Consider the following 27285-nt stretch of genomic DNA (forward strand, 5'->3'; position numbering starts at 1 on the left):
TACTCTCCCTGGAGCAGGTGGTCTCCGTGGGTTCCTGCTCACTGCAGCATCCCTTAGCAAGGATGGGCATTGAGTCCTTCACTGTTGGTCCTACCCAATGTTTCTCCTCATGATCTTCAGCCTTCACCCCATCCCAGAACGTGTCTCGGACAGCAGCTGCTGCTTGTGCCTGGTCTGGCTGCTGCAGATATTGAGGCTGTTGCAAAGTGGTCCTTAAGGGCCAGGCCCTGGCAAGGGATGTGAGAAACCAAATAAAAAAGGATTTTTCTACTTTCTAAAGCCAAATCGAAGCTGTGGAGCACATTGCTGCAGGCTGGCAGCAAGAAAGAGGGAGAGCTGTGAGGTCAGCACATGTGGCCAAAGCCCACCAGGAGCTCTCTTTTGGGGAAAAGCCCTATGCTACATGGATATCCCAGGCAATGTAACAAGGTATGCAATAAATACAGCATGCTGTGAGTGCTGGTCTGTTACTAGATAAGGGCAATGCACTGAGGAAGGCTGACAGACCAGTAGAGAGGCCCATGAGGTCCTGCTGCTCTGTTTGGCCACGTCTGAACAGGACACGTTTCTCCTGAAAAGCAAAACACGCTGCAAATCTGCCTGGGAGGGCTTCAGAGGATGGTGCCTTTGGGTGAGCAGAAAGGTGAGTGCTCTGGAAAAGCTCAGCCAGGCTCTGCTGGGGTGCACATGGAGCTGCTGGAAAAGCTCAGCCAGGCTCTGCTGGGGTGCACATGGAGCTGCTGTAGGACACACACTGAGGAAAGGAGCAGAGCAGTAGCAGGCGAATGATCTGACCATCTGACCATCCCAGCAGCAAGATGTGTGATGCAAAGTCACATCTGCCCATGGGGCATATGGATCCAGAGCAGCAGTACTGTGCCCACATCCCTGCCAACTGCTACCACTGGTCACAAGGCCTGGGAAAAGCAGAAGACACCAAGCAGAGGTGTGACAGATGACTGGTGACGCTGCCATCCGAGCAAAGGTCTGAAAGTCTGGAAATAAAGATGAGTAGGACGTGGGACACCAAGGGAACCCTGCACAGAAGAGGTGCAGGCACCATCTGGCCAACCTGCTGGGCTTGAAAGGAATCAGAAATGGTCTGGGTCACAACAGGAGCACTGCTTTCATTGAGAGGGGGTGAATCAAACTGAAAATAGCAAATCTTTGGCTTTGGGCTGAGGGTAATGCATGGACAGACGGGGAAAAAAAGCTCCCAAAGGACAGCACTGTAAGCTGTCCTTGGGGAAATCTCATGCCTGGCTCTGCTGGGTGGATGGATGCGGGGCTCTGGGTTGGCCATCCTCACTCCTGAGCATGAGCCAGGGGCAGCAAGCACAGCCACAGAGCACCGACATTGCTAGCTGAGATGAGAAAAATAGCCCTGTCACCAAGCAACAGGAAGAATAAGTGATAAAGGGCAGAGAGCAGCCAGAAATACTCCTCCAGCTCTTCTTCCTGGAGTAACATGCCAGCAGCAACGTCGATCCTTCAATAACCATTAATAAGAGGGTGCAGATGCTGGGCTCCACGGGGAGAAAAGAGGATTGGGGAAGGGGCAATGTGCTTGAGAGCATGTACCGGCCACAGAGAGTAACAAAAGGCACTCATGCTGTTCACAGGGTGAAGGGGTGTGCTTGGGACTCTCACTGTGCCACTTGGAGAGCGTGGATGTGGCACCCATCATCACCCTGGCACCCATGTCAGCAGTCTGCAGCTCCCTGCCAGCCGTGCTGGTGCCAAGCCTGCTCCCCCAGGGTCTGTTTTCCTGACTTTCCAGTGGGAATTCCACCCACTGACCCCACGCCTGGTGGCTGTGGGGCCAGGAGAGCCGGCGGTGGTTTGCATGCACGGAGCTGCTGGGAAGGTGGCTGCTTGGTGAAAGAGGCTGGGTTTGGCCAAGTCTCAAAAGAAAAGGACTCAGGTGCATTATTTGCATCGTGCCGTGGAGCTGCAGCTGTCCCCATCTCCTCGAGGCAAGCGCAGCGTCAGGAGGTCACAGCCACGTCTGTGTTAGGAGCCTTTCCCCGTTAGCCAGGACATATCTCCAGTTCTACAAAGACAAAAACGAGCAGCACTGTGAGCTTTCCAAGCTGTGCAGAATCCTTTCCTCTGCCTGCACCTCCACCCCATGCAAAACAGTCCCAGCAGGTTTGGGTTGCGATACAAGCACACGCACATCATCAGTGCCTCAGTGCAAGAGTTCAAGATGTGCCACTCCTGCAATACCCCACACAGACACAGGACCCCACACTGAACGTACTTGCCGTGACGGACAAACAGCCTAAAAGGTGCGGATGCAGCAGGGGACAGAGAAAGAAAAGACATCCAGGGTTAGGCGGCCCTCTCGAGGCTCCTCCCCAGCCCACCCCTCAGCACAGCACATGTACTTACTCCACGTCACGCTTTCGGATGGCCCTGCCAGCTGCCAGGACCTCGGCCACCTTGGAGACGATGGGGTCGTAGTTCATGCTGGCCACAGCCACCACCTCATCACTCCTAGGGCCAGAGAGCAGAGGTCAGCACAGCCCCAATAGGGACATCTCCATCACCCAAAAGCAACATGCTGGGGAGAGGGGGAAAGCAAAGGAAAAACGGGACCTGTCCCGAGGTGTGAGCAGTGACTATAGTGTGCAACAAGGACAGAAGAGGGCTTGGAGCTGGATGACCCCACTGCAGTCTCACTGATATTCGTGTGTCGGCCTGGAGATGCTCATCTCGTGAGCCAAGGCCCGAGGGTGGGACCCTAGGCACCCAGAGGCAGTGGGATGGAGACAGATCTGGGCACCCTGGCACATAGGGGAAACACCAGAAGAGATGGAGCTGATGGTGGAGCAGTGTGTCCCAGTCTGGCTGACCATCATCTGCCCATACCCCAGCGTTGGTGGTACAACATGAGATCAAAAGGTGAATGGGAAATGAATGAAGCAGAAGGAGATGTAAAAAAACACCAGAGGAGCTTTGGGTAAAAGTCACAAAGCAAACGAGAAGGGTTTCTCTGCTCTGAGACTGGCAGAAGTCAGCCTGAGCACAAAGCCTGGCTTATAATTAGTAACAGATAAACAATGTAGGGATCAGGAAAGGTGCACGAGTGAGATATCGAACACTGGTGACACTGCTCAGGAAACTGAAGTGTGGAAGCACCCAGCAAACCAGGATCAGTCCTCTGCCACAGGGCTACACCACCACAGCTTCCCTGCCCAGACTGGGAGCCCAGGACACAGACACACTGGAGATCTTCCACAGCTTATCACACGTTTTATCCATTAATGCATGCACAGAATGGCAGCAGCACGCAAGGAGCCAGCACGTTCTGGATCCTGTTTTAAACTGCACTCCGTCCTCTATGCAACTGCACATGAATCATAAAATCATTACTGTTGGAAAAATCCAAGATCATCCAGTCCAACCAACTGCCAACCCATCACCACTGTGCCCGCTGACCCACGTCCCTCAGCTAATGCTCCAGTACAGCCCCCAGGAAGAGCAGCCTGCATTGGAGGTATCTGCTGGAACATGATGAACTAGGGTGCGACAGAGCCCTGCACTGACAGTTCATCCAGGAGTTCTCTCCCTGCTGGGAGGTGCTGTGCTGACACAGACAAGAACTTCCATCAGCAAGACAAGGGGCAGGTGGTCCTCCTGTGAAATAATGTGCAGGGCAGTTGTGAACTGGAGCATCTCACATCAGCATTGGCTTTGAAACATTTTGTTTGAGGCCAGGAGGAGTCCCTCTTTTTCAAGAGGTCTTCAGAGGCCAACAAGGATGCCCTTTGTGCAGGTGGGGTTGGGAGCAATCAGAAGTCCTTGCCTAAAGACAGTAAATTGCTGGGGATGAGCACCATCTGCACAAGGTCTTCCTTTCTCCTTTAGGGTTCAGTGCAATGGAAACGGGGTGCCACGAGGAAGGTGACCACAGCTGCTCACTGGGTCTCCCAAGAGCTCCAGGGTGTTACAGACTGGGATGACACTGGTCTGTTCTGGTGGAGGTGCTGTGGCGTCACACGGGGACAACTGCAGGGCACCCTGTCCTTTGCACTGAGCCTCAGCAGCTCACCCTCAGCTCTGAATGAGGATCAATAGTTTTACTCTTCAAATTCTGGAAGAGTTCTGCTGTGAAAGTTGATGCTCAGGGCAGGCTCCAGCCATGGGCACCACCAGCGTTTCATGCAAGAACCAGCACACACCAGAGGAAGAGGCTAAGGCAACAGGTAGACGTGGGAAACAGGAGATGGCCACTTTGGGACAGCGTCCTCATCCAAAAGCATTAGCACCAGTAGCAGGACTATCACCAAACGACAAGAAAAGGAGGAAAGGAACGCTCCCGGTCACCTCTGGCAGAGGCAGAGATGGGGCTGTGGCTGAGAGAAGCCCACTGGACCCCTCAGTACCTCCAGCTCTCGGCGCACGGTGCCGTCCTGCCACACCAAAGCCATCTCCTGGGGCCCCTCCTGGGTGGCAGAAGAAGGCAGCGCTCAGCGCCCGCCCCACAGACCCAGCGTGAGGCCCCACACCACACGGGGGATTATTCTTGCTCTTGAAAGGGCTCCACAGATGTTTTATTCAAGTGCTCTGGCATTTCCTTTCTAATTAGGGTTGGGATAAATAGCTACACCCGTTGTGCTCTGGGATGGAAAGGAAGGATGGGAAGAAGCTTCAAAGAAGGTTGTATGCTGGAAAGAAATACTCAGCATGTTGCTCCTCCAGCACCTGGCACTCGTGCATTTGTACACGCAGTTTTATTCATGTCCTGCAAACTCAGTGTCCAGACTGGAGCAGAACTGACTGGAAGAAGCTCTAGCAAAAATAATTTCCAGCCTAGTGAGCAAGCTGAGACAAATGCTCTTGTAGGGACGTGGAGAAGAGAAACACTTACTTGGTATAGAATGCAACAAACTTCAGTTCATCCAAGTCCCCTTGAATGACGACATCATCAAATCCTTCCCCGTGGCCTGAAAGATGAAATTATTATGAGCTGGAGAAGCGTTGCTGCTAAGAATACAATTTCCACAGCAAATGTCTTGCTTTGCTTGTCATTTACTTAGTTTGTCCATGGAATTAAAAATTGGTCTTCACTTCTTTCCTCCAAATACAGCTCTGCATACAGCAAAAAGTGCGACCCAGAGCTACCGTAGAGGCAGCCATCCTGCAGCCACTGAGAGATGGGCATTGGAAGGCAGGGGGATCAAGAATCATCCACGCTTGCTCAAATACACACACGTTCAGGGAGGCTTTCTGTAACCACAAGGCCCTTCAGGCCTTGCAAATCAAGAGCTGTCCCTCCATGCCACCCTGGGCCAGCTGAGGAGGCTGCAAGCGGCCCTGCAAGGTGGCTGTGACTTCTGTGTGCCAGGACAATTCCACCTAGAGTCCACAGCAGCCCCAGGGAATCCCTCACCTGCATATCGAATGCTTTTCCCAAACATTGCAGTCCACAAATAGGGCACGGTGCTGATCTCCATGCCGTGGGCCAACATATTCAGTGCTGCAATACGGCCTGGAAGACAGAAAGAGCACAGTAAGTGAGGAGCAAGCGTGGGGACAGGAGAAAAAATATTGCTCCCAATGTTTCCTATAACTACCCTGTTTCCCTGTTTTCAGTTGTCTCATTCTCTTCCTAAAGGGCTGGAAATTTCCTGTGGATATGGATAAGGTTCTTTCCTGAAAGCAATTTGCTGTGCAAAGTGAAGGCACTGAGGAGCACCTACCATGCATGTGGGCCATCTGCCAGTGGGGGACGTTCACTTTCTTATTGTTCCTCAAGGCAAGTGGGAATGTGACAGCATCACCAGCTGCAAACACGCCGGGGATGTTGGTCTGCATCATCTGATGGGAGGAAGCAGAAGGACACCTTGGTGGGGTTTTCACCCTACCTGAGCTGCCGGCAGGGAACTGTCCAAAGTCCCTAGGGGTGGGAGATGCACAAAGGTGGACCCCATAGCACCGAAATGGCTGGGCTTTGCCAACCATGCATGTGGCAGTATTCATATCTCAGCATCTGGGGACACACTGTCCCCGTGCTGGTAGCTCAGAGGAGATGGGTGCACCACCGTGCTCACCTTGTTGACCACGATAAAGCCTTTGGAGTCAATGTTGATGCCACTCTGCTTGAGGAATCCTGTTGCTGGCACTGCACCTGTGCAAGAAGACAAAAGGCCTTTTGTCCTCTAGACTCCACAAGCTGCTCTGTTGTGGAGCAGTCAATAAAGCAACACTCCAGGAGAATGAAATACCAATCCCGTGATTGCTCCAGTTTGCAAAGTGTAGAAAAGTTACAACTCGATAGGGACCTTCCCTTCCACAAGCATAAAAGAGAAAAATATTCTCCTCTTATGGTCCTCCAGTTTCATTTCCACCACTGGGAGAGCAAACCACCACTGGCTTGATGGGCCTGGCAGTTCTCAGCGTGCTCTAGGGCACCCTAGAGGCTTCCCAATGTACCTTAGAGACCTCCCAGGGCTACCTAGTGTTCTCTAGGGCACCCTAGAGTACTCACAGAGCTCCTCAGCTTACTCTAGGGTGCTCCATAGGCTTCCCAGTGTGCCCCAGTGTATTGCAAGAACCTCACAGTGTACTCACAGCAATAGCCCCTTACCTATACCGACAACACAAACATCCGCACGCAGGACCTTCCCACTCTTCAGCACCACCTCCTTCAGCTTTACAGGAGAGAGGGGGAAACTGCAGTTATTTCAGAGACAACAAAGTAAAAGTCTGCAGCAGCAGGAAGCCAAGCTAGTATCTCACTTCATTTCTGACATGCAAGTTGAGCATAATCCCCTATAATGGCAACAGGAGTAGTTTTAGGGCCCTCTGAGGGAGTCCTGCAGGTGCTTTCTAGGAACAGGATTAAAGAAAAGCAGAAAGTGTCCCAGCAAGGTTACCCTTGATGCTTCTTCTGCCTCTCCAGGATCTCAGAGCAATGATTCCACCCCAAATACCATGGCTGGAGCATGCTTCATCCCGTGGGCTAAGCCCAGGAGTAGAAATTTCATGGGCTAGGAAAGAGGGCATAAACCCAGCCTTCAAGGAGACAGCAGCTCCATGGGGTGATATGCGGGGCTGTATCCACCTCTTGTCTCTTGCTCACTGCCACACCATACCTTGCCCTCCTGCTCCCGGAGCTCCGATACCTCGGTCTGCATGTAGAACTTCACCCTGTGGCTCTCAAACATCTGTGGGAAGAGTGAGTGCACCTCAGCCTCTACTGCCCCATCCCCCTGTGGGATCCCATGCCTGCACCACAAGAGGGCCGTCCTCACCCACGCACACCCCAGAGAGGCTTCCATCCCAGTATTTATAGGGCTTGCACCATGAAGCACTTTCATGGCTCCATCAATAAATCAGCTCTTAAAACAACTGCACCCACAGGTTACTGAAGCCAGCAGAACCCACTTTCTTCACCAAAACCAAAGCCAGGACAGGAAAGTGAAGTCACCTTCATGACAGCACGGCCAACCTTCTCCCCAAAGAACTTCTTGAACGGGACCTCCTCCAGCTCCACCAGGGACACCGAGTGGGCCCTCTCTGTGAGGTAGGCAGCCACTTCCATCCCTGGGGGACACAAGCACATCCCAGTGACCCACTGCTGTCCCAGCACTCAGCCTTGGGCCAGACCACTTTCATACAACCATTAAGTATCATAATGGTTTTATCATTCACAGCAATTTATTCTTAGAGGTGGAAGGCTTTAGGGATCAAAAGAAGCAATAGGCCCTAATGAAATCCCAAAGTGCCACAGGAACCATTAGGTAATGAACCTCAGATGAAGGAAGAGAGAAACAGCCTTCATGATTGAGAACGTTTTAGACGCGAGGGTGAAAACAGCCCCTGTGAATTCTGTATTTTTTCCTCTTCTGGCATATTTGTTGACCAATTTTGGTGCTGGTGATTGCATGGAAAGCTTCTGCAAGACATTTTCTTTCTATGACAGTTTTTGGAAGCTGTTCTTTTCAATGATCTGCAGTTTGCAATTAATCTCTCAAAACCCATGGTTTGTTTTTTTTTTTTTGTAGGTGGGATTGACTGAGTCTTTAAAACATTAAATTCCAGAAAAAAAGAAGAGAAACAAATACGGAGCATTTTGGAATGAATCACCCTCCTAACAATCATTTATTTCTATGGTCTGTAGGATCCACAAAAAGAAGAAACACAGAAGAAGCTGTAAGACTTCTGTCTATTTCAAAAATTTGGTGGGGAATTCCTCCCAGAAGGTAACAACAAACTGGAAGGAGGGCTGTGGCAATCTGCAGGGACACGTGGAAAGCTGGGAAGTGTGAAAATACACAAAACAAGAGCTCACCAAGGAAGGAAGCCCCCACTATAACCACGTTCTTGCTGGTGGCCAGCTTCACCACACGGTTCGCATCTTCTGGTGTCCGGATGTTGAAAACGTTTTCCACTTCCTTGCCCTTACAGCTGAGAGCTTTGGGCCTGAAAACACAAATGAAAGGGTATGTGGGGTGGGCTCCTGCAGGCACCTTGGGCTAGCTGTCTGCAGCCCATCAGGACAAGGCAACTCCCATTTTGCCACGTTTCTCTGCAAAATCAACTGGACTGGAGACATCATACGCAAAACCCAAACACTGGAGGACAACAGCAAGATCCCTCAGCCCCAGGAACAGCCCTCATGCAGCTGGTTGGCAGAACAACCCTACAGGGCTGGGGCAAGCTCTGTGCAGGGAAGTGGAGCTCAATGCAGGATGGCTCCTGCTTTGTGATTCTAAGTTGAACTGCTGTCATGCAGTACAGTTTTCAGAAGCCCAGTGGGACACAGCTAACTCTGTTCTTCAGCAGAAGCTCTGGAGCCAGATTTTAAAGGTTTTATAAGCCTGTGCAGATGTGGCTTCAGTAGCAGTTTGATCCTGTCCTCCCCATGCCTTTACTGGGGCATATGTATTTTTAAATATCTGGCCCTTGCATACGCGACTCCCGACTGGAAATGGAACTGAAGATCCTAAATAATTCAGGTACATTAAAAACACTTTACCCAGTGTACTCAGAGCTTGTGCTTGAGGATTTTGAAATTATTTCCAAAGGCTCGTGCACCTCCATAGGCGGTGGGTGCATTTGGCTGCAGTGCTGCATCACCCAGCACCAGCACTACCAGCTGATGTGGCAGCAGCACTTGTCTGCAAGGAAGCCAGACACTGGACACAAAACATCTTAAGGTCATCCAGAGATTCAAGTGGATGCATTATTTGATTCTCGGCTTTGGTTGAGTAGATACACCCAACACAGCTAGAGATTCAGACCTATTCAGTATGTGTTTGTTGCCTTTTCTGCAAACATTTTTGAAAACAGATTTGATTTCTGAACCAAAGTGCCATGTTTGATCCCTTATCCCCAGGCACAAGCTCCTCAGATTCTCAGATATAACAGTTTCTCTTGATCTTTGAAATGTTTCTCTGTAGCTTACGTGTTTCCAGTTGCTATCAGCAGCTTGTTATACTCCATCTTAAATCCATCCTTGAACACAGCTGTCTTGTTCTTGACATCCACAGCCGCAGCCTGAAATCATTTCTAAATCGTGTTAAGGGATGAAATCTTAGATACCCACTGAGATGCCATGTGCTGAGCCAGAGGCTGCCCATCCCTGTCTTAGGGACACGGTTATGGGTGGTAGGTGGATGCTTGAACCTGATCATCTTCAAGGTCTTTTCCAACCTTAATGATGCTATGATTCTCTGATTCTGCCTCCCTCCTCCACCCATTCTGCCTCTATTTGTCAAGGGAATCACCAACTGCCCGCGATTATTCACGAATGTAATGTGGCTGCTCCACACATGGGGCATGGAGCAGCACTGCCAGCATGAAGCATGGACTCAGAAGAGCCTCACCAGCACCAGCAGTCCTCTCACCCTGAGCTATCTCCTGCAGTCTAATTGCAAACCTTACTCCAGAACAGGATCTGTCCTCTTGCAGTGCAGCATGGCTCATACCCCAACTGCCGCCTCTGTTCTACGCATAACATAGGTTTCAATTTTTAATAATTCTTCAGTAGTTTTCTTGTTTCTAAGGTTTGGCTCAGCTCAGCCAACCCAGACTTTATATCATTCTAGTTGACTTCTACAGATCCTTGAAAATCTCTCAATATAAATAAAATAACAGGAGAAAATATTTAATTAATCACTTTCTGGGCGCTTGCAGGCAGATTGTCCTGATCAGAGGACAGCTGGTCACCCCAAATCCATGCAAGGATGCTCAGAAAATGGCAGGTAAGAAATGATAATCACCACAGAGTTCAACCAGGGAAGAATTGTGCCCATTCTGAATCTGAACAAACAAAAGGAAGACTGAGCTCTGGGATGTAGAGTGACCCATGGGATGAGGGAGACTCGGTGTTTCTGCATCAGGAGGCAGCAGGTAAGACCACAATGTATGGGTGGAGCTCTCCTTACCTGCATTTCAGTCAGGACTTCGATGTCGTACGTGCGGAAGAACTCCTTGGGGCGCAGGGAGATCTGCTCTGGGTGGGAATCCATTGACTACCAAAAAAAAAAAGCAGATTTTTCTGCCAACAGCTGTGAGTTGAAAAAGCAAGCGGAGCTATGCCTGCTCCCAGCACAAGGTCTCTTCCAACTCAAACCATCCTGTGACTCTACAATCTGAAATCAGTCCTTATGGCATTCGTTAAGCCTCTATGAATCAAGGGCTTCACCACCTGCACCCCTGACACCAGCTGCACACCAGGGATGGACGTGCAAAGTCCTTCATCTCCACTTGATTGGGAGCAGGGGATACACCTTTCCCATGACTTCAGGTAACTGTACTCAGAAGAAACGTAGGTGGTGCAGGGTCATGTGGGTTTTATTGCAAATTCTTTAAACGTTCAGTGTTTACCAAGAGAGGAACTTCTGACCCCATGGCTTGGGAGTGCAGGTTCCCATGCTGGTGCACAAGCATGGAGCAGTGCAGAGGCCCTGAGGGTTTTGCTGCTGTCCAGTGCTCCTGTGACAGGAAGGGGGACAACACAGCACAACAAAGAGCTGACCATGGTCCAAAGGGAACAGAGGGGAACAGTAGGAGGAAGCCTTGGGATGGACTGATAACAGACATTCAGCAAGAGGAAGGGCAGTGATGCAGTTTCAGAGGGCAAGAAGTCTGCAGCATACAGCTTGATGTGTTATTCCTCTAAAGGATCTTTCCAGTGCTCTCAAAAATTCACATGTATCTTTGCATTCCTTTGAAAAAGGCTTTGTTTTGGGGCTGCACAATGAGTTAGAAGCTCTGATTGCTGAGTACCAGCTCCTCTAGATAAGTATCCCTGACATAAAGGGGAATACATACACTGCCTGTTCATTTCTCAAGTCCAAGCTTCAAGACCTTGCTGTTAAACCTGAGTTGTTGTCTGGTATCAAGAAAAGCCTTGGATCAGAAATAAAAATGTGATTAGAAGATCACTCTTGTCTCTACAGATTGACATTTAAAATGGAATGTATGCCAGAAAAAAAGTGAACTTTGCACAGAGAACAACTCATCAAGTTGCAGTGACAAGCAATACTCGTAACAATTATAGCAAGGAGCTATATCAATTTTCTATACCAATCATTTTTATATAACAGTTTCAACTAGGATCATAAAAAACATGCAAACTAATAAAAAACCCAGTAGATTATACAATTTGTTAACAAGCACCATTTCATTCCTCTAAAGATTTTGATCCATGGACATAGTAAGAGGATCCATCCAGGCATAAGCAGGCCAAGACAGCTGCTGGTAGACCTATGGTGAACACCCTGGTTTCTGTGCTGATGAAACCTTGTTCAGAGTTTGTACACCTCCTCTTCTGTGTTCCATCTTTCAGGATGAATGAAGAAGAAACCTAATGGTGCAGTGAGTAGAATATCAAAGGACAGTTTTTGAAACTCATACTCAAGGTGATACAAACCTTGCTGAGCTTTGGTCTGTCATAGGGCAAGTGTCTGTCCATTGTGCACATTACAATCCTGTCTGAGAAACCCTCCTGGCGCAAGGTCTCTGCACAGACTAACCCTGCTGCACCTAAGAAAGAAGGAAGACCCACATCAGCCATGCATACATTGTATTTGATGGCCTGAATCCTTTGCCCCTACAAATTCAGGTTTTGGTAGAAAGAACTCAGTCAAACCTGCATGGATTTCCACAGGGTCAGTGGGGTGGCTTTTTGAGCCCAGCAGTGTATCACAGCAGTGGGCAGCCTTCAGCATCTCACTTCAATGGACTATGGTAGTCTCCTCCCACACAGCTAGCTGTGAGATCTCCCTTCCTGCTCACCAGAACAGACTTTGGCTTTTAGAAAGAGCTATCAGCTCTGCTGGTCAAAGCTGAGAAAGTTCTTTCAGCAACAATGACCATCACTTGCAGAGCAGCTTGGCTCAGGGTTTTGATGACTGTTTACTCTTAGCCATGACATGGTCCCCAGAGTGCCCAACTGCCCTTGGCCAGTGGGAGCCACACTCCAGCTCTTATCAACAAACAGCATGGCCACAAGAAAGGGAAAATCACAGAATTGTAGGGGTTGGAAGGGACCTCCAGAGATCATCGAGTCCAATCCCCCTGCCAAACCAGCTCCCAGCCCAGGTTGCACAGGTAGGTGTCCAGGTGGGTCTTGAATGTCTCCAGAGTAGGAGACTCCACCACCTCTCTGTGCAGATCCAGTGCTCTGTCATTGCCCTGTGAATAAGTTCCCATGCACATTTGATGTGCTTGAGACAGCAGCTCGCCTTTGACTTTCAAGTACTTGGACTTCTTGAAATTGCTAACTGCATGTTGGTATAGTATCCTGTTCTGCAAGCTGTACTCCTTACCTACAACACACTATGTCAGCACAACTACGTGGGGTGCCTCCAGTCCCCCTTCTCTCAGACACTTCACTCCAGTTTGGAGCTCCACATTTGGTTATTTGAGACATATTACTTAAACCTGTCTGCACATCCTGTTGTTCTGACTCCCACCCTGGGAGGGGACACTGATGTCCCAGAAAGTGCCACTCGATACCTGCACCGATGATCAGCACATTGGTACTGCTCAGGTTGTAGTTGCTCAAGGAGATGCACTTTGCCATCATCTTTGTCCTCCTCTGTGTCTGAAGAGCCTACACCACCACCGAGAAGAACAGTCATTAGCCAGGCAGGAACTGGGGACAACTACCAACCCGGGAACAACTGCATCCTTGCACCCAATGAGGACTCCAAACCCATGCTCAACCATCACATCCATCTGCTCAGACACTTCTTCCCCTGCCAGAGAGCCCAAAGTGCAGTGCTCTCCCACGGGCACATGGAGCCTGCTGCTGGCCTTGCTTCTGGGCAGCTCTGCCTCTCACCTGCTTGCTCGCTCGGATGTACACCTTCTCCTTCTCAATCTTCACCTGAGAGTAACAAAGAGCAGTGGTTTGCAGGAGAGGGAAGAGGTGTGAGGAGGGCTCACAGGGCCAGCCCACCATGTGTTGGCCCCACACTTCCACGCAGGCCATGCTGATAGCAACAGAGGTCTCACCTGGAACCTGGGCAAGCTGTCCAAGCCAGGAAAGTCCTCGATGTCACCAGTGCCAATGTTGAAGCAAGCCCCGTGCCAGGGGCAGCGAACCCTTCCTTTGGACAAAACCCCTGCACAAAGGACAGCAGAGCAGTGTTGGCACATCCTTCCCCGCAGGGATGGGCTGCAGTTTCCTGGGTTCTGCACTCAGATCTATAAACCCAGCATGAGCCTGAGCAAGCCATGCCTCAAGCAGAGCATCCCTTAGAGCAAGCCTACTTGAGAACAGATCTTGATGCAACACGGAGTCTACAAGTTGCTGCGAAATCACATGTCCAGAGCAACAAGGTCATTCCTTGTATTTGCTCAGGCACTGCTGCCTTGGACTTTGGCTTTTCCTACCCAAAGGAGCTGATCTGGGGCAGAGTGAACCGCTGTTTCCCCACTGACACCAGAGACATGTCTTTTTGCTGCTGAAAGAGTTACATCAGCCCCAAATTGGGATGAAGCAGAGCAAAAGGCACAGCACTGCCCCGTTCCCGTGGCTGACTGCTTTGCAAACCCTTTGCACCCCACTTTGACTCACACAGCAAGGGGCACAGACTCACCTTTAACCAGCGGGGCCCCATAGTGGGGGCATTTGTGTCCCATAGCGTAGAACTCACCACCCTCCTTGATCAGCAATGCCTTCCCACAGCCCAGGTCCACCTCACGCATCCTTGGGAGAGGAGCATGGAGAGATAATGTTAAAATCAGGGCCATTCCCTCACCTTGTGCTGCAGCCCCATCCCACCCTGCCCAGCTCCTCCTTCCTCCAGCCTACCTGCCACCAGCTCTGGGAGGCTCACAGGTGTTGTCAGCCCTGCCCTAGGCAAAAGCACACCTGTGCTGATCATGCACCTTGTCTGCAAAACCAAAAAAGCTCCTGCAGTGTCCTGCAGTACCTACCTGGTTAACAATGCTATCGCTGCTGGAAAGCAGCATTTCAGAACATCACCTAGGTTGGAAAAGACCCTCAAGATCATCAAGTCCAGTCATCAACCTGACCTACTGAATCCCAACACCAAACCATGTCCCTTAATGCCACTCCTAAATACCTCCAGGGATGGGGACTCCAGTGCCTCTCCGGGCAGCCCAGACCAATGCTGGATTAACCTCTACATGAAGAAATCATTCCTGACACCCAATCAGAACCTCCCCTTGGCCATTTCCTAGTGCCCTATCACTTGTCACTTAAGACAGGAGACTGACTCCTCCTGGTTGCAACCTCTACTCAGGTACTTGTACGACAGAGATTTCCCACTTGCCAGCCCTGAGACACCCCGTGAAATCCAGAGCAAGGTGCAGATGTGGGGAGAAGCGGAGGGTTAGGGAGCTCATTCTGCTTGCTCTGGGAGCCACCTGTCCACCAGCTGGCAGTCCCACTCCCGAGCAGGACACTTGGCACTGGGATGTCCTTCAGTCAGCACAACTCGAATAGAGCAGTACAAGTCCTGCTGCATTCCTCAGCACTTCAGATAAAACCTGTGCTTCTCGTTAAATGACAACCATAACTCCACAGGGAGATAAGATAAGATAAGTGAGAGAGTTTACAGCTTACCAAGGAACTGTGTGATCTGAGAGAGGCAAAAACAAGACCTGGCATCTTGAAGGCAATGCACAGCAACCTGCAAATTCCCCATCGTGTGCTCAGTCCCAGTGACCCAGAAGGTGACCCACACAGCTGTGCTGACCCCACAGTGGGCACTTTGTTCTCTTACCTCATCCCTGAGTATCCCTCTGAGTTCCAGAGGGGGAAGGCCTGGCCTGGATCATTGCTTACAAACCATGGGACTTCTCACACACCTTTACTTTCAACTGTACATTAGAAACAGAGCCACTCTCAACTTAAAATGCCCACAAAGGGGAAGACTGCTGCAGCACTTGGTAACTAGCTTCAACAGTTAAATGCACTCACATCTGAAGTTCAAGCTGTTTCCTGACTGATTCAGTTTCCAGCCCTTGCTTTAGCAGTTGCCTGTTTGACCAAAGAGCTTTCTGCTACAGCCAGGTGAGTAAGGGATAAGCGGTCATCCAGCTTCATTCCAACCTTAACGAGTCCTGCACGCTCCTCACCCTCAGCAACCATTTGCTCTGCCATACTGCACATTTCCAGGCAATGCGTTTATCTAAGCCCTAGTTTTCCAACATCCCTTGCACTGGGGCACCAAAGGAACGCCCCAAACAGCAGAGGTTGTCTCCTTGAGCACGTGGCATCTCCTTGCTGCAGTAACCACAGCAGCCATCAGCCTACACCTGCACCTCGTGACAACAGGAGCTCAGAAGGATGCACTGATCCTCAAGAGCACACACTGGGGTAACGAGCAGTTGTTGTCACACACCGGTGATGGTATACTTTTTTAAGATTCGAAAACAAGAAATCATTTTACTAAGTTAAATTACCATCTCAAGAAACTGAGGAACCAGGCAGAAGGTTCGGTTTTGGCTCTAAGCTCTCATCTGAGTGTTTTCTTTAATTGCCTATGAAGATTTTAGGCACTTACTGTCCGTTTTCCAGGTCCTTCACATGGCACACAGATGCTTCCACTACGTCCTTTGGGTTGTGGTAGGGATTGCTGGCAATGGGATGCTCCTCGAGGTGGTAATGCCGGGCGGTCCCATTGACTTTGTAAACCAGTGGGCTGGCTTTCCCGTTGGGTGACATCTCCTCCTTGCTCCTCTCCTTCTCAGGTATCACAACCTCAATTTTCACTTCAACTGCAGAAACAAACAGAAATCTTCATTAAACCAAAGTCTGAACTTTTGCTGTCATTCTGCCTCTCCCTCTTCCCTTGGATTTCAAAAGGAACTGGCAGATGTCATTAGAATTGAGATTTTTTGCTGTCTTGCTTGGGAAGATAAAGCGTTTGATATCAAACTTGGCTTGAATACACAACTCCATTATTCCACTGCTCTTCCTCAGCTGTGCACCTTTGCATGCATAACATAAATACTCTCTCCAGTAGGCATTAATCACTGGTGCAAAACAATCCCTCCGTCACTCTTCCTGTCCTGTTTAATGGAAAATAGCTTCAGGCAGTTAAGTGTGAGCATGCCAAGGCCTCTAGGGCTCAAAGAGATTAAAAAAAAATCGTTTGTTTGTTGGTAGATAACATTAACTGAAAGAGAAAGCCGGCACTGCATGGTGTATAAAACTGCTTCGTTAGATGGACTTAATAAGGAACCAGTATTAAAAATGTTGGACATTTTTTTCTGCATGAAGTTTTCAGTGCAGACCGAATCTTCATGGAAAGTGAGAATTGTCTGGTTTATTTAGGTTTAAACTATTTAACAGGTTTGACAATAAAAGCACTTCTGGCCATAAATGCTAGTGTAAAGCCAGGTGATGGCTTTCTAGAAGAGACCAGAAAGCTGCTCCCCAAATCAAGGAGCAGCAGTGTGAGGAGGCCCAGGAAAGCAGCAGGAGCCCCTGAAGAATGTTAAAGGTCCTCAGGAGACAAGAAACACAAATTGCAAGGATTCTCCTGGGAACACTGGACGCGAAGGCAAGGGCAGGCTAATGAGATATGAGAAATGTATGTGATGGAACTGTGGGTCAAGAGGGGAGAGACTTGGCCTTGGTGGGGACTGGGATAGGAAGTCCAGAGAGCCAAAACTCATCCCAGACCTCCCAGAGCCAATGCAAGACCTCCAGATCCCACCACAGGCCTCCTAAATCCCATCCTAGACCTCCCAGAGCCCATCTCAGACCTCCAAAACCCCACTGCAGACCAGCCAGACCTCAACTCAGACCTCTCAGATCCCATTGCAGACCTTCCAGACCTCAACCCAGCCCACCCAGATCCCACCAGAGGTTTTCCAAACCCCATCCCAAACTTCCCAGATCACACCCAAGCCATTGCAAGAAGCTGTAAGACCTGCACTGAATGAGGTAGCTACTGCACCACGAGAAAGGATGATCTCAGGGGAATGAGACTGCTTCTGGGAACAGCAGCACAGGGCTCCTGTGTGAGGCTAATCAGCTTACTTAAATGCAAATGTCCACAGTCGTTAATGGCCATTAATGGTACCAGTCCTTGGGCCTTTCCTTGGGCACAACTCATTAGAGTCTCTGAACATCCCTGAGGCGCCACCAAACCCCATGGAGCAGGGAGATGGTCACAGCATGTGCCTGAGAAACCAGGCTCTAACATCTCAAACCAACCATGCAAGGTGACAGCTGTGAGTTTTAAAAATGCATTTCATGTCCCCATCTGCCAAGCAGGCATAAAGTATCTCTTTATCTCCTAGGCATCCCATGAGACTAAAGTCATTAATATTTATAATAAACACCAGGGAACTTTTACAGGGAGCTGGGCATAATTGCCAGAGACCAAAGAGCTCTCCCAAGCACACGGGAGGGTATTTTGCTTTCCCAATCTTGTAAATGTCACAAACAGGAAGAGCTGTGCAGATGATAAAAATTAAAGCCCACGACCCAAAGAAGTTAAGGAAAGATAATCAGTGAGTAGATTCAGAGAGATGTAGGAAAACAGACACTTTGCTCAGCAGAGAAGATGGCAGAGTTGAGAGAAACGAAGATGAGTGAGGTCAGGACATGCTCCATCCCCTCTGCTGGGGTCAGAGAAAGGAGCTGCCCCTTGCCTGATTAAGAACAAACCTGCTTTCCCCCTCTCAGCAAACTGGAAGCAGTGGGTTGTTCCAAGTGATGCTCTGTGTGCTGTGTTCCCATGTTGAGCCAAAGGAAAGACAGAAACTGCAAAATCCCACTGGCTCACTGTACTGTGGGGTTGTGGTGGATACGGTGGACATGGTGGGACTGTGGGATGTGATGGGGCACGGTAGATGTGGTGGGACACGGTGAAGGTGGTGGGCATGGTGAATGCCGTGGAGTATGGCTGGGGGTGGTGGACACTGTGGGATGTGGTGTGATGTGAAGGGCTGTGGTAGGATGTGGTGGAACATCGTGGACAAAGCGGGACGTAGTGGGATGCTGTGGTGAATGTGGATGGTGGACATCACAGGATGTGGTGGGATGTGGTTGGACACGGTTGGCAGTTGGCCGCTGCCCTCTCATTTTAGTGGCCTGCAACTCAAAACCACTCTCATTAAAAAGGGTAGACTTCATCACTAATTCATGAGATGAATGGTCCTGGTTCCACCCTGCCTCTCTAAAAGGTACCAGCAGCCAGGACAAGGGCAGTGAGGCCCAGGAACAGCCCCCACCCCACCGCCCCACCCTCACAAGCACCAAAATAGTTATGCAGAGACTGGGAACCAGGCTTCAGCACGGTGTCTGGGGTCACACGACTGCAGCACTGGAGATAAGAGATGACGTCACTACTTGAACACAAGCTCTGAATTAAACACTGATATATTACATCAGTGCTTGCAGTCATTTGCTGCTGCGGGTCTCCTGCTCTGGTTTTCTGCCCATTAAAAGGTCTTTCTGGCACACAGCATGAAAACCAAACGTCACACAAAGGTTGTGAAACGTCTGCCAGCACCATCAGCATCTGCAAATCCGTATCTGCTTATCTCAGTGCACTTGGAGGTTTTATAAGCACTGGGGTGAAGCATTGCAGTGTGTGCTAACAAGGGGTTGGGGAACTGCTGTCAAATCCTTCTGAGGGCTGCTAATCAGAAACAGAGCTGCAGAAGGAGTGCTCCATTACAGGGTGGCATTCTCAGCCTCTTGCCCTGCTATGCAAATACAGCTCGACATGAAAATATGCAGCTCAGGAACTGCGCCCGCAGAGCACTTTTATTCCCGCATCAGCCCAAGATTAAAAGCAATTTTGCTGATGGTATACAGAATAAAGCAGAGCTGCCAGTGGACTTCGTTGCAAGTTCATTCAATAGAGGCGTTTATTCTCAGATGTACTCTTGTTTTTTAACAAGGAAAGCTGCAGAGTGGTTCTTCTCTAGAGGAAAACTTACAGTGAATGGGAGGATAGAAACTTGACCAGAGTGTCCGATGCCATCTCCTTTGGCCACTGAAATAACCTTTGCACATGGCAGAAACCAACCTTCAATGTTCAGTTCGTGTCTCAAAGAAAACTGTGTGCTCGTGCCCTGCAAAGCCAGGATTGCTGGTTGAGGACGTTTGGTGGCTCACAGACATGCCCCACATCACACCGACATCTCAGGTCCTCCAGGCTGCCCAAAACAGGAGCCCACCTGGCCCCGAGATGCACTACAGGAGTTTGTGGGGAGAGATGGGAGAGGTCCCAGCACCCCCTGGGTACATTGCAGTGAATCAGGGCCGGGCACACACCAGAACCTCCTGTGCCCCACACGGCCCCACAGCCCTGCAGGACTCTGGCTGAAGGCAGAGCTCAGGAATGCAGGGGATTAGCAGGTGGTAATCCTCCCTGCAGGAGCAGAGAATTAACATTCCCCAGCGGTGCCCGCAGAGCTGCCGCTGACCTACATCCCCGCATCCCTCCATCTCACCTGGCTTGGGCTTGGAGAAGCATCCTCCCATGGTGAGCGGAGCAGTGCCGCGCTGGGAACGCAGCGGGGACGGCGGGCAGAGCAGCGAGGGCACGAGCACAGCCTCGCATGGCAGCTGCCCGCTGGCACCGGGCCTCAGGCGTCCTTCGGCACCTGCATGGGGCAGAAAAACCCTTCTGAAGCTTGAAATCACCAGCATCACTTGGGTCACGTCCAGGCTTTAATAAATTTCCAAAGCCCTGCCTTCGGGGAGGCTAGAATTAAATGTTTCGTAGAGTCACAGCATGTAGGGTTGGAAGGGAACTTACAGCCCGCCCAGTGCCACCCCCTGCCCTGGGCTTGTTGCCCCCACCAGAGCGGGCTGCCCAGGGCCCATCCATGGCCTGGAGCAGCGCTGGGGATGGGGCACCCACAGACATGGCCATCTTTGCATTCAACCTTGTCAGATTTCATGAGGTTCATACAGGCCTGACTCCTCAACCTCGTGCAGGTCCCTGTGGATGAGCCAGAAATGCATTGTGAGAGCCACATCCAGTCCTCAAAGAGACACAGGGCTTGTGCAGAGCTCCCACACAAGCTCATTTGCAGAGGGAGTGGAACGGGAAAAGCCAAGTCACTGAGTGGCAAGGGTGAGAGCATCCAAGGAGAGCAGCATGCCAATACTTATGCAAGAGCAAATGCAAAAAAAAAAAAAAAAAAGAAAGGGTCAAGGAAGGAGGCACACAAATGCAGAAGATTTGGGAAAAATACAGCAGCAAAGTCACATGCAGTATCTGCTGTGCTGCTATGTGGACCTTCGCCAAAACTCACAGTAAGAAATGGAAAACGGTTTTGTATGAGAGAAAGAAGAGCCTCAGCTGTTGAGGTATCAGTGACAGAAGACAGTAATTGACTGTAAAGCAATAAAAGCAAATACCATGTGAAGATTCCCAACCCTCCGGAGGTGCCAACACACTGCCCAAGGCTGTGGGACTCCTTCCCAGCCGGTCTGGCTGGTTTCTGAGGGACTTGCTAGGTTTCTGCCCACGTGTATTGGCCATTTGAATGAAGTGAATGCTTTGTTTAGGCCTTCAAGGCAGCAGTCTCAAGCAATCCCCCGTGTAGTTCCCCTACTGAATCCCCGCAGGCTCTTTGGAGGGACAGGCTGTGCCTGGGCTGACCCTTGGGAGGGGATGGAAGGTTGATTGCTGCCTGCCGTGCTCATAGGTGGGGTCCTGCAGCTGTACACAGCAAGCACCGTGAGCTCTATTTGAGCCCCAAAAGCAACAGGCTGAGCCTTGCACCTGGGAGCACCACAGCCAAGTGCCACTGTAGAGCCACAGGATCCTAGAAGAGCTTCAGTTAAAAGGTCTCTGGATGTCACGTTATCTCATGATCTCCCCACCTCTGAGCAACGTGAGATAACCCTGCTCTAAGCTTTGAACAACGGACCTTGGTGAGGCCAGAAGTCCCATGGGCACCAGACCTCTCAGATACCTATCAGTGGAAAAGGCTGAGACTCCAAGGATGACTAAGGCCATGGATTTCCACTCTTGGCAGTCAGAGACCACCCAAAATCCCCATCCACACCTCTTCCACCAGATGCAGCACTCCCAAGGAACGGCAAGTCCAGATGTTCAACCCAATACCAGCACCACGCCACTCTCACAGCACCCACTGTTCAGATGCAGGGCCTGGGAGGGATTTTCTTTTTCTCTCAGTCCTCAGACTTGTGGAGTATTTTGCCACTGTCCGTGGCTCTGAGCATGGCCCCTCTGAGCCATTTCAGGTCAACAATTCCCTGCTTTGCAGGACCAGGAATCCAGCTGTGCCCTTGATCTCTCGAGCACTATTCCCCGTGGCAGTTTTGTTTATCTAGCTCTCAATCATCCGTAGCACAGATATTCACAGGGAATGTCTTAGAGCTTCAAGCTCAACAGGAGATGCTATTTTTTAACTGCCTCTGCATAAAATAAGATTCTCTTTTTGCTGCGCTTCGGTCCCATTGTTTACAAACATGCACCTATTTCTGTCTCAAGAACTTACCCCTTCAGAAGTATTATGAGTTACTGCAGGTGGTTTTTGGGCTCAAAGTATTTGAACACCTTCTCCTCAGGACTTGCTTTGAGGATGTCTCTGAAGAGTGCAGGTCTGAGGAGAAGGCTCTATGCTACGCTTGTGGAGTTGCTGGAAGGTCCCGGACGTCTATCAATAGTGCCCTTCTTCCAGCTCATCCAGATAACCTCTTCTCTGGAAGGCCAGATAAGCAGGCCTTCCAGAAGTTACCCTCAGCTTGAGGATAGAAATCTCTCCATCTGACTTCGGGCAGTCATGACAGAGCTGGAAGCGTTTTGCTCCAGCTCTCCTACAGACTCTCCAGCAAAGCCTAGATCCTCATTTGCTTCTCCAAGATCCTGGAGCAGATCAACCTGGGAACGATGCTGAGGCCCATGGAAAACAGAGAGGTTTCAGTAACAGCTTCAGTAACAGCAAGTCATGTCTGAGAGATCTGGTGGCCTCCTGCACTGAGGTCACAGCCTTAGTAGATAAAGACATCCTTGTCTCTGAATTGGAGAGACGTGGAGGTGACAGATGGACCATCTGTTGCACAAGGGGTTGGTGGGATGGCTGCATTCAAATTGTTGTGGTCAGCAGCCCTCAAAGTCCAGGTGGAACCCAGAAACCAGTGGTACTCCACAGGGGTCCACAATGAACTGGTGTTACTTAATATTGTTGTAGGTGACATAGACAGCCGTTTGACTTGACTTGGATTGATTGCACCCTCAGCAGGTTTCCAAACAAGGCCAGGCTGTGTGGTGTGGTAAGCATGCTGGAAGTAAGGAATACCATCCAGAGGGACTTCAACAGGCTCAAGAAGTGATCCCGTGTGCAAAGTCCTGCACTGGGCAATCCCAAACACAAATACAGGTGGAGAACTCGGTGGTGCTGGCTGACGAAAAGCTGAACGTGAGCCAGCAGTGTGTGCCTGCAGCCCAGAAAGCCAACTGCATCCTGAGCTGCAGCAAAAGAAGCACAGCCAGCAGGATGATGACCCCCTCTGGTCTGCCCTTGTGAGATCCCACCTGGAGAGCTCTCACCCTGGAGAGCCTTTGGCCCCCAGCACAAGAAAGACATGGACCTGCTGGAGCGAGTCCAGAGGTGAGGTTTGCCTTCCCCTCTCTGCAACTGGGAATCCAGGGCAAATGTGCCCCCAGTCCCAAAACTGTCTGCTCTAAAGCACAATGAGGACCACGTGCCTTTGCTTAGGAGAGAGATTTGGGTTTGCAAAGCTGTGCGCTGAGCACAGGAGCTCAGGACACCTGATGGCACCATCCACACTTGCAGGAAAGAGCTGGCTCTGGTTCTAGTCCCCACTGTGGCCAAAAACAATCCTTGATCCCAAAACACACCATATCTACTGCAGAGTTCCCTCCTTGCCAACTCTCTGTATGTGCACAATATTGTCTTTCACACAGAGCACGGTGGGAACTGCTGAGCAGTTCCAGCAGGAGACCTGTTATGGGCACACCCTGCAAACAGAGCGAAGCACAAACCCCACCACGGAGTTGACCTCTGCTGCATCTCATCCCATCCTATTTCATTGCATCCCATCCCATTTCATTGCATCTCATCCCATTTCATCCCCTCCCATCCCATCCTCCTGGCCACATCCTGGGACAAACAGCATCCGCTGCAAACAGGGAACGGAGGGACAACGGAGGAGGCAGGAGCACATCCCTCTCACACCACAGGCTGAGAGCAGAGCCAGGCACTGGGCTTCCCTGTGAACCCTGAGGCTCAGCCCCAAAAGCCCCCAGACCCTTCACCAACCACAGATGTGCTGGCAGCCCCCTGTTCACTGAGTCCTGGATGGCAATGTGCTCTAACCCAGCCAGCTTCACAGATCCAGTACATGACGCCAGAAGGACTGTCCCCAGACAGCACTCCCCCGAGTTACAAGCTACAAATCTTCTCCTGTTTCCATCCTCAATGTACCCACTTGTCCCTTCCGTTGTGCCACTCCGCCCTCCATCCCCAGCAGACCTTTGCTCTCCATGGTGCTTACCCCAGGTACGCACCCAGGCACCATTTTGCACAAGCAACTTCTGGTGTCCTCCTTGCACAGGGGCTCTCCGTTTCTCTTATGTTTCACAGGATCCGCTCTCACGTGAGCCAGAGCCACACAGTGGTCACCCCACACCCGACAGACCCCCCCCCCCCAATCCCTGCTTGGCGTAGCAATGCTAACACTCCTCTGAGCTGAAAGGAGCCGGGGCTGGCTCTTGGCTCCGTCTCCAGAATAACACGGGCTGTGCTGCCAAGGAAAGCACAACTCTCCACTGGATGCATGACTCTGAACACAGCCCAGGTGTGGCCGGGGCCTCGGGGGTCCCGAGGCACTCCCAGCACCCCGCAGATCGTGCTGTGCACGACACGCTGTCAGCCCAAGCCCTGACCCGGGGACAGCACGGGGGTTGGGAAGAGCCACCAGGAGGGGAACAGAGTCCTGCAGAGCAGAGCTAGGACAGCATTTTTAGAGCGGGTCAAAGTCGGGCTTCTAAAACAATTTGAGGTCTCCATCCTGGACGCCAGGAAGCATTTCTTTTAGGAGCTACGCTACCGAGGATGCACGCGGGGTCCTACAAACCCCTGAGCCCCAGCGCTCACATAGACCAGCCCTACAGAGCACCTGGGGGGGGGAAATGCCCACATTTGTGCCGCCGGTCCCATCCCATCTCCAGGATGCCGCACCCTACACCATCACACTGCCCCGCACAGCCCAGTGCACGAGCTGGGAGGGACCCCCCACCCCACTGCCCATCTCCAGCTGCAAAAGCCGCCACAAACGTGCCCCGCCGGCTCCTGGAGGAGTGCAGCGGCACTGTCAGACCGCAATCAGCCACAACCGCTCTAGCGCCTGCTGCTTCAGCACTTTAGAGGCTCCGGGTTAAAGGCTCATTCTCATCGCCGCCGCTCCAACGCGTCCTCTGCAAGCTGCGTGGAAAATGTTCTGACATTAATAATTAAACGAGAGATTTGGTCCAGATCTCAAAGGTGCGCCCATAAATGGCAAAATGCTGAAAAGTCGCCCAGGTGAGGGCTGCTGGATGCAAAACTCGGAGCGTTTTTGCAACGAAGAGAGGTTCCTTCGCTGTGTTAGAGGGAAGTCCTGCTCGCCACCATCACCATCTCACTATTGCACGAGGGACAAGCGTGCTTCCCACCGAAGCAGCGCAGAAGGAGCTCACCGTGGGAGCGATTTCCAAGCCTAGCAGCTAAGCACGGCACCTCCACATTCCTGCTTCCAGGCATCGCTCTGGGAACGAGCCGCTCGCTTTCAGAGGGGACCACAGGGCTCCCCGCTTTCCCCATTCGCTCACCCGAACCGCAGCACCCGCACCTCTCCGGCCCCACCGGGTGGGCTCACACTCCCCGAACAGTGACCAACAAACTCGCGGTGCCGAGCTGCCGGAACGCACGAGAAACGCAGCTTTCCCCCCGCAGCACCCGCAGCCCGGTTTCTCGCTGCTATCACCCCCCGAGCGTTCGCTGCGGTACCGAACCACCCCCGGTACCCGGTACCGGGACCCGGTTAGACAGCGCGGGACCGTCAGCCCCCTATTTTCCCTACGCGGGATGCTACCCCCACCCCCCACCCCGCACCCCGAGCCGCAGCCCCGCGCATACCTGGGCAGCTCCCGGCTCCGCACCGCGGCACCGCAGCATCGCGGCAGCGGGAGGGAGCGCGGCCGCCCCCGGGCGGGTCGGGGCGGGTCGGGGCGGGCCGGGGCCCCGCTACCTGCGGGCACCGAGCGGTGCGGAGCGGCACGGAGCGGCTCGGCCGGGTACCATGGCACGGAGCGGGCAGTGCGCATGCACCGGCGGCGGAGCTGCGGAAGGGTGCGGGTGTCTGTCCGACCCACCCCCCCACCACCACCAACCACCCACCCACCCCAGGAACGGGTGACAGCGAGTGGGTCCGAGGGAACGGCGTGGAGCTGCTTCAGGGGAGGGGGAAAGGGGTTAGGGTTAGGGAAAGGGTCTGCCCCCTAAGGGCGGTGGGAGTGGAACGGCTCCCCCTGGGCTGCGGGCGCACCGCGTGGGTTTGGGTGGTCTTAATGTGGAGCCAGGAGCTGGGCTCTGTGACAGGTGCTATTAGCAGGGTGTGTCGCGATAGGACATGGGGAAATGGTTTCAAACGAAGAAGACTGGATAGCAGGAAAAAAGGGTTGTTTGTTTGTTTGTTTACAATCACAGCATCATGGAATGGTTTGGGTTGGAGGGGAGATTTAAAATCATGTAGCTCCATCCCCCTGCTATAGGCAGGGACACCTCCCTCTAGCCCAGGTTGCTCACAGTCCCATCCAGCCCAGCCTTGAATGCTTCCAGGGAGGGGGCATCCACAGCCTCTCTGAGCAGTCTGTTCCAGCATCTCACCACCCTCATAGTAAAGAATTCCTTCCTACTATCAAGTCTAAATCTACCCTCTTCCAGTTTAAAGCCATCTCCCCTTGTCCTGTCACTACATGCCTTTAAAAAACGTCCCTCCTCAGCTTTGCTGTAGGCCCCTTTTGGGCACTGGAAGGCCAATAAGGATAGTGACACACTGGCACAGGTTGTTCAGAGATATAGAGGATGCCCCATCCCTGGAGACATTCAAGGTTAGGCTGAATGGGGCTCTGAGCACCTGATAGAGCTGCAGATGTCCCTGTTCACTGCAGGAGAGTTGGGACAGATGGCTTTTAAAGGTTTCTTCCAAGTCAAATCATTCTGTGATCTTTACGGGTCTCTTCCAGCTTGGATTCTCCACTTCCATGGCTCTGTGTTTCCATGGTCCTATGGCTCCACAATTCCCTGCTTCCATGATCAGGAGGGCCCTGTCACCAGCAAGATCTCTGCTTTTCAATCCAGCTCTTAGGAGCCCCTCTGGGCTCAGCAGCCTGAGGCTGCAGTGCAGGCACCACAGCCACACACTGCCAGATGGGTGAAATGCTCGGTGCCCAGTTTTTGTTCCACTGCTGTAAAACAAGGTGAGGGAATCACCATCTGCTGCCTGGGCAGAATTATTCCTTCTTGGAAATAGCCAATCCCATTCTTTCTCATATCACTTATCATCCTTCTGGATATACATTTTTCTCCTAGCTTTGGAGACACGGATCTGTTCCCCCTCCTGCCTGCCTGGCATGCTTTCTATTTTCTGCAGTAAACTACTTTCCTTATCCATCATACCCTGTTTGGGTGCATGTCAGCATCTCTATGTGCCTTTTCTTAGTACGTGCCCCACATATATATTGTTTTCATTCTTTGTTTTTTGAGACCACCTTGAGTGCAGAGGAAAGTTTTTCTCCCCTCCTTGCAGATTGTGTTGGGTCACTACTGCCTTTCACACTG

The 27285-nt window shown here is 51.4% G+C and overlaps 1 protein-coding gene across 2 annotated transcripts; it reads right to left on the bottom strand.

Moving 5' to 3' along the window:
- Positions 1–811: 811 nt before the first annotated feature.
- Positions 812–25616, bottom strand: AIFM3 (apoptosis inducing factor mitochondria associated 3). Of its 2 annotated transcripts, XM_065738878.1 has the most exons (21): positions 25582–25616; positions 19915–20067; positions 16002–16215; positions 14067–14176; positions 13480–13589; positions 13307–13351; positions 12979–13075; positions 11891–12003; positions 10401–10487; positions 9419–9510; positions 8303–8433; positions 7439–7554; positions 7104–7175; positions 6596–6659; positions 6060–6136; positions 5709–5826; positions 5399–5497; positions 4877–4952; positions 4392–4451; positions 2395–2499; positions 812–2053 (listed from the first exon to the last, which is right to left on the bottom strand). In XM_065738878.1, the coding sequence occupies exons 2-21, from the start codon at positions 19943–19945 to the stop codon at positions 2014–2016; spliced, it is 1857 nt and encodes a 618-aa protein (XP_065594950.1). In that variant the 5' UTR covers positions 19946–20067; positions 25582–25616; the 3' UTR covers positions 812–2013. The 2 variants fall into 2 exon arrangements, with proteins under 2 accessions (XP_065594950.1, XP_065594951.1); XM_065738879.1 differs by lacking the exon at positions 4392–4451.
- Between the last annotated feature and the right edge of the window lie 1669 nt (positions 25617–27285).

The sequence above is a fragment of the Cyrtonyx montezumae genome, unplaced genomic scaffold, assembly GCF_038088225.1.
Source record: "Cyrtonyx montezumae isolate F1298 unplaced genomic scaffold, pur_monq_1.0 scaffold_23, whole genome shotgun sequence".
In the NCBI taxonomy this organism is placed as follows: domain Eukaryota; kingdom Metazoa; phylum Chordata; class Aves; order Galliformes; family Odontophoridae; genus Cyrtonyx; species Cyrtonyx montezumae.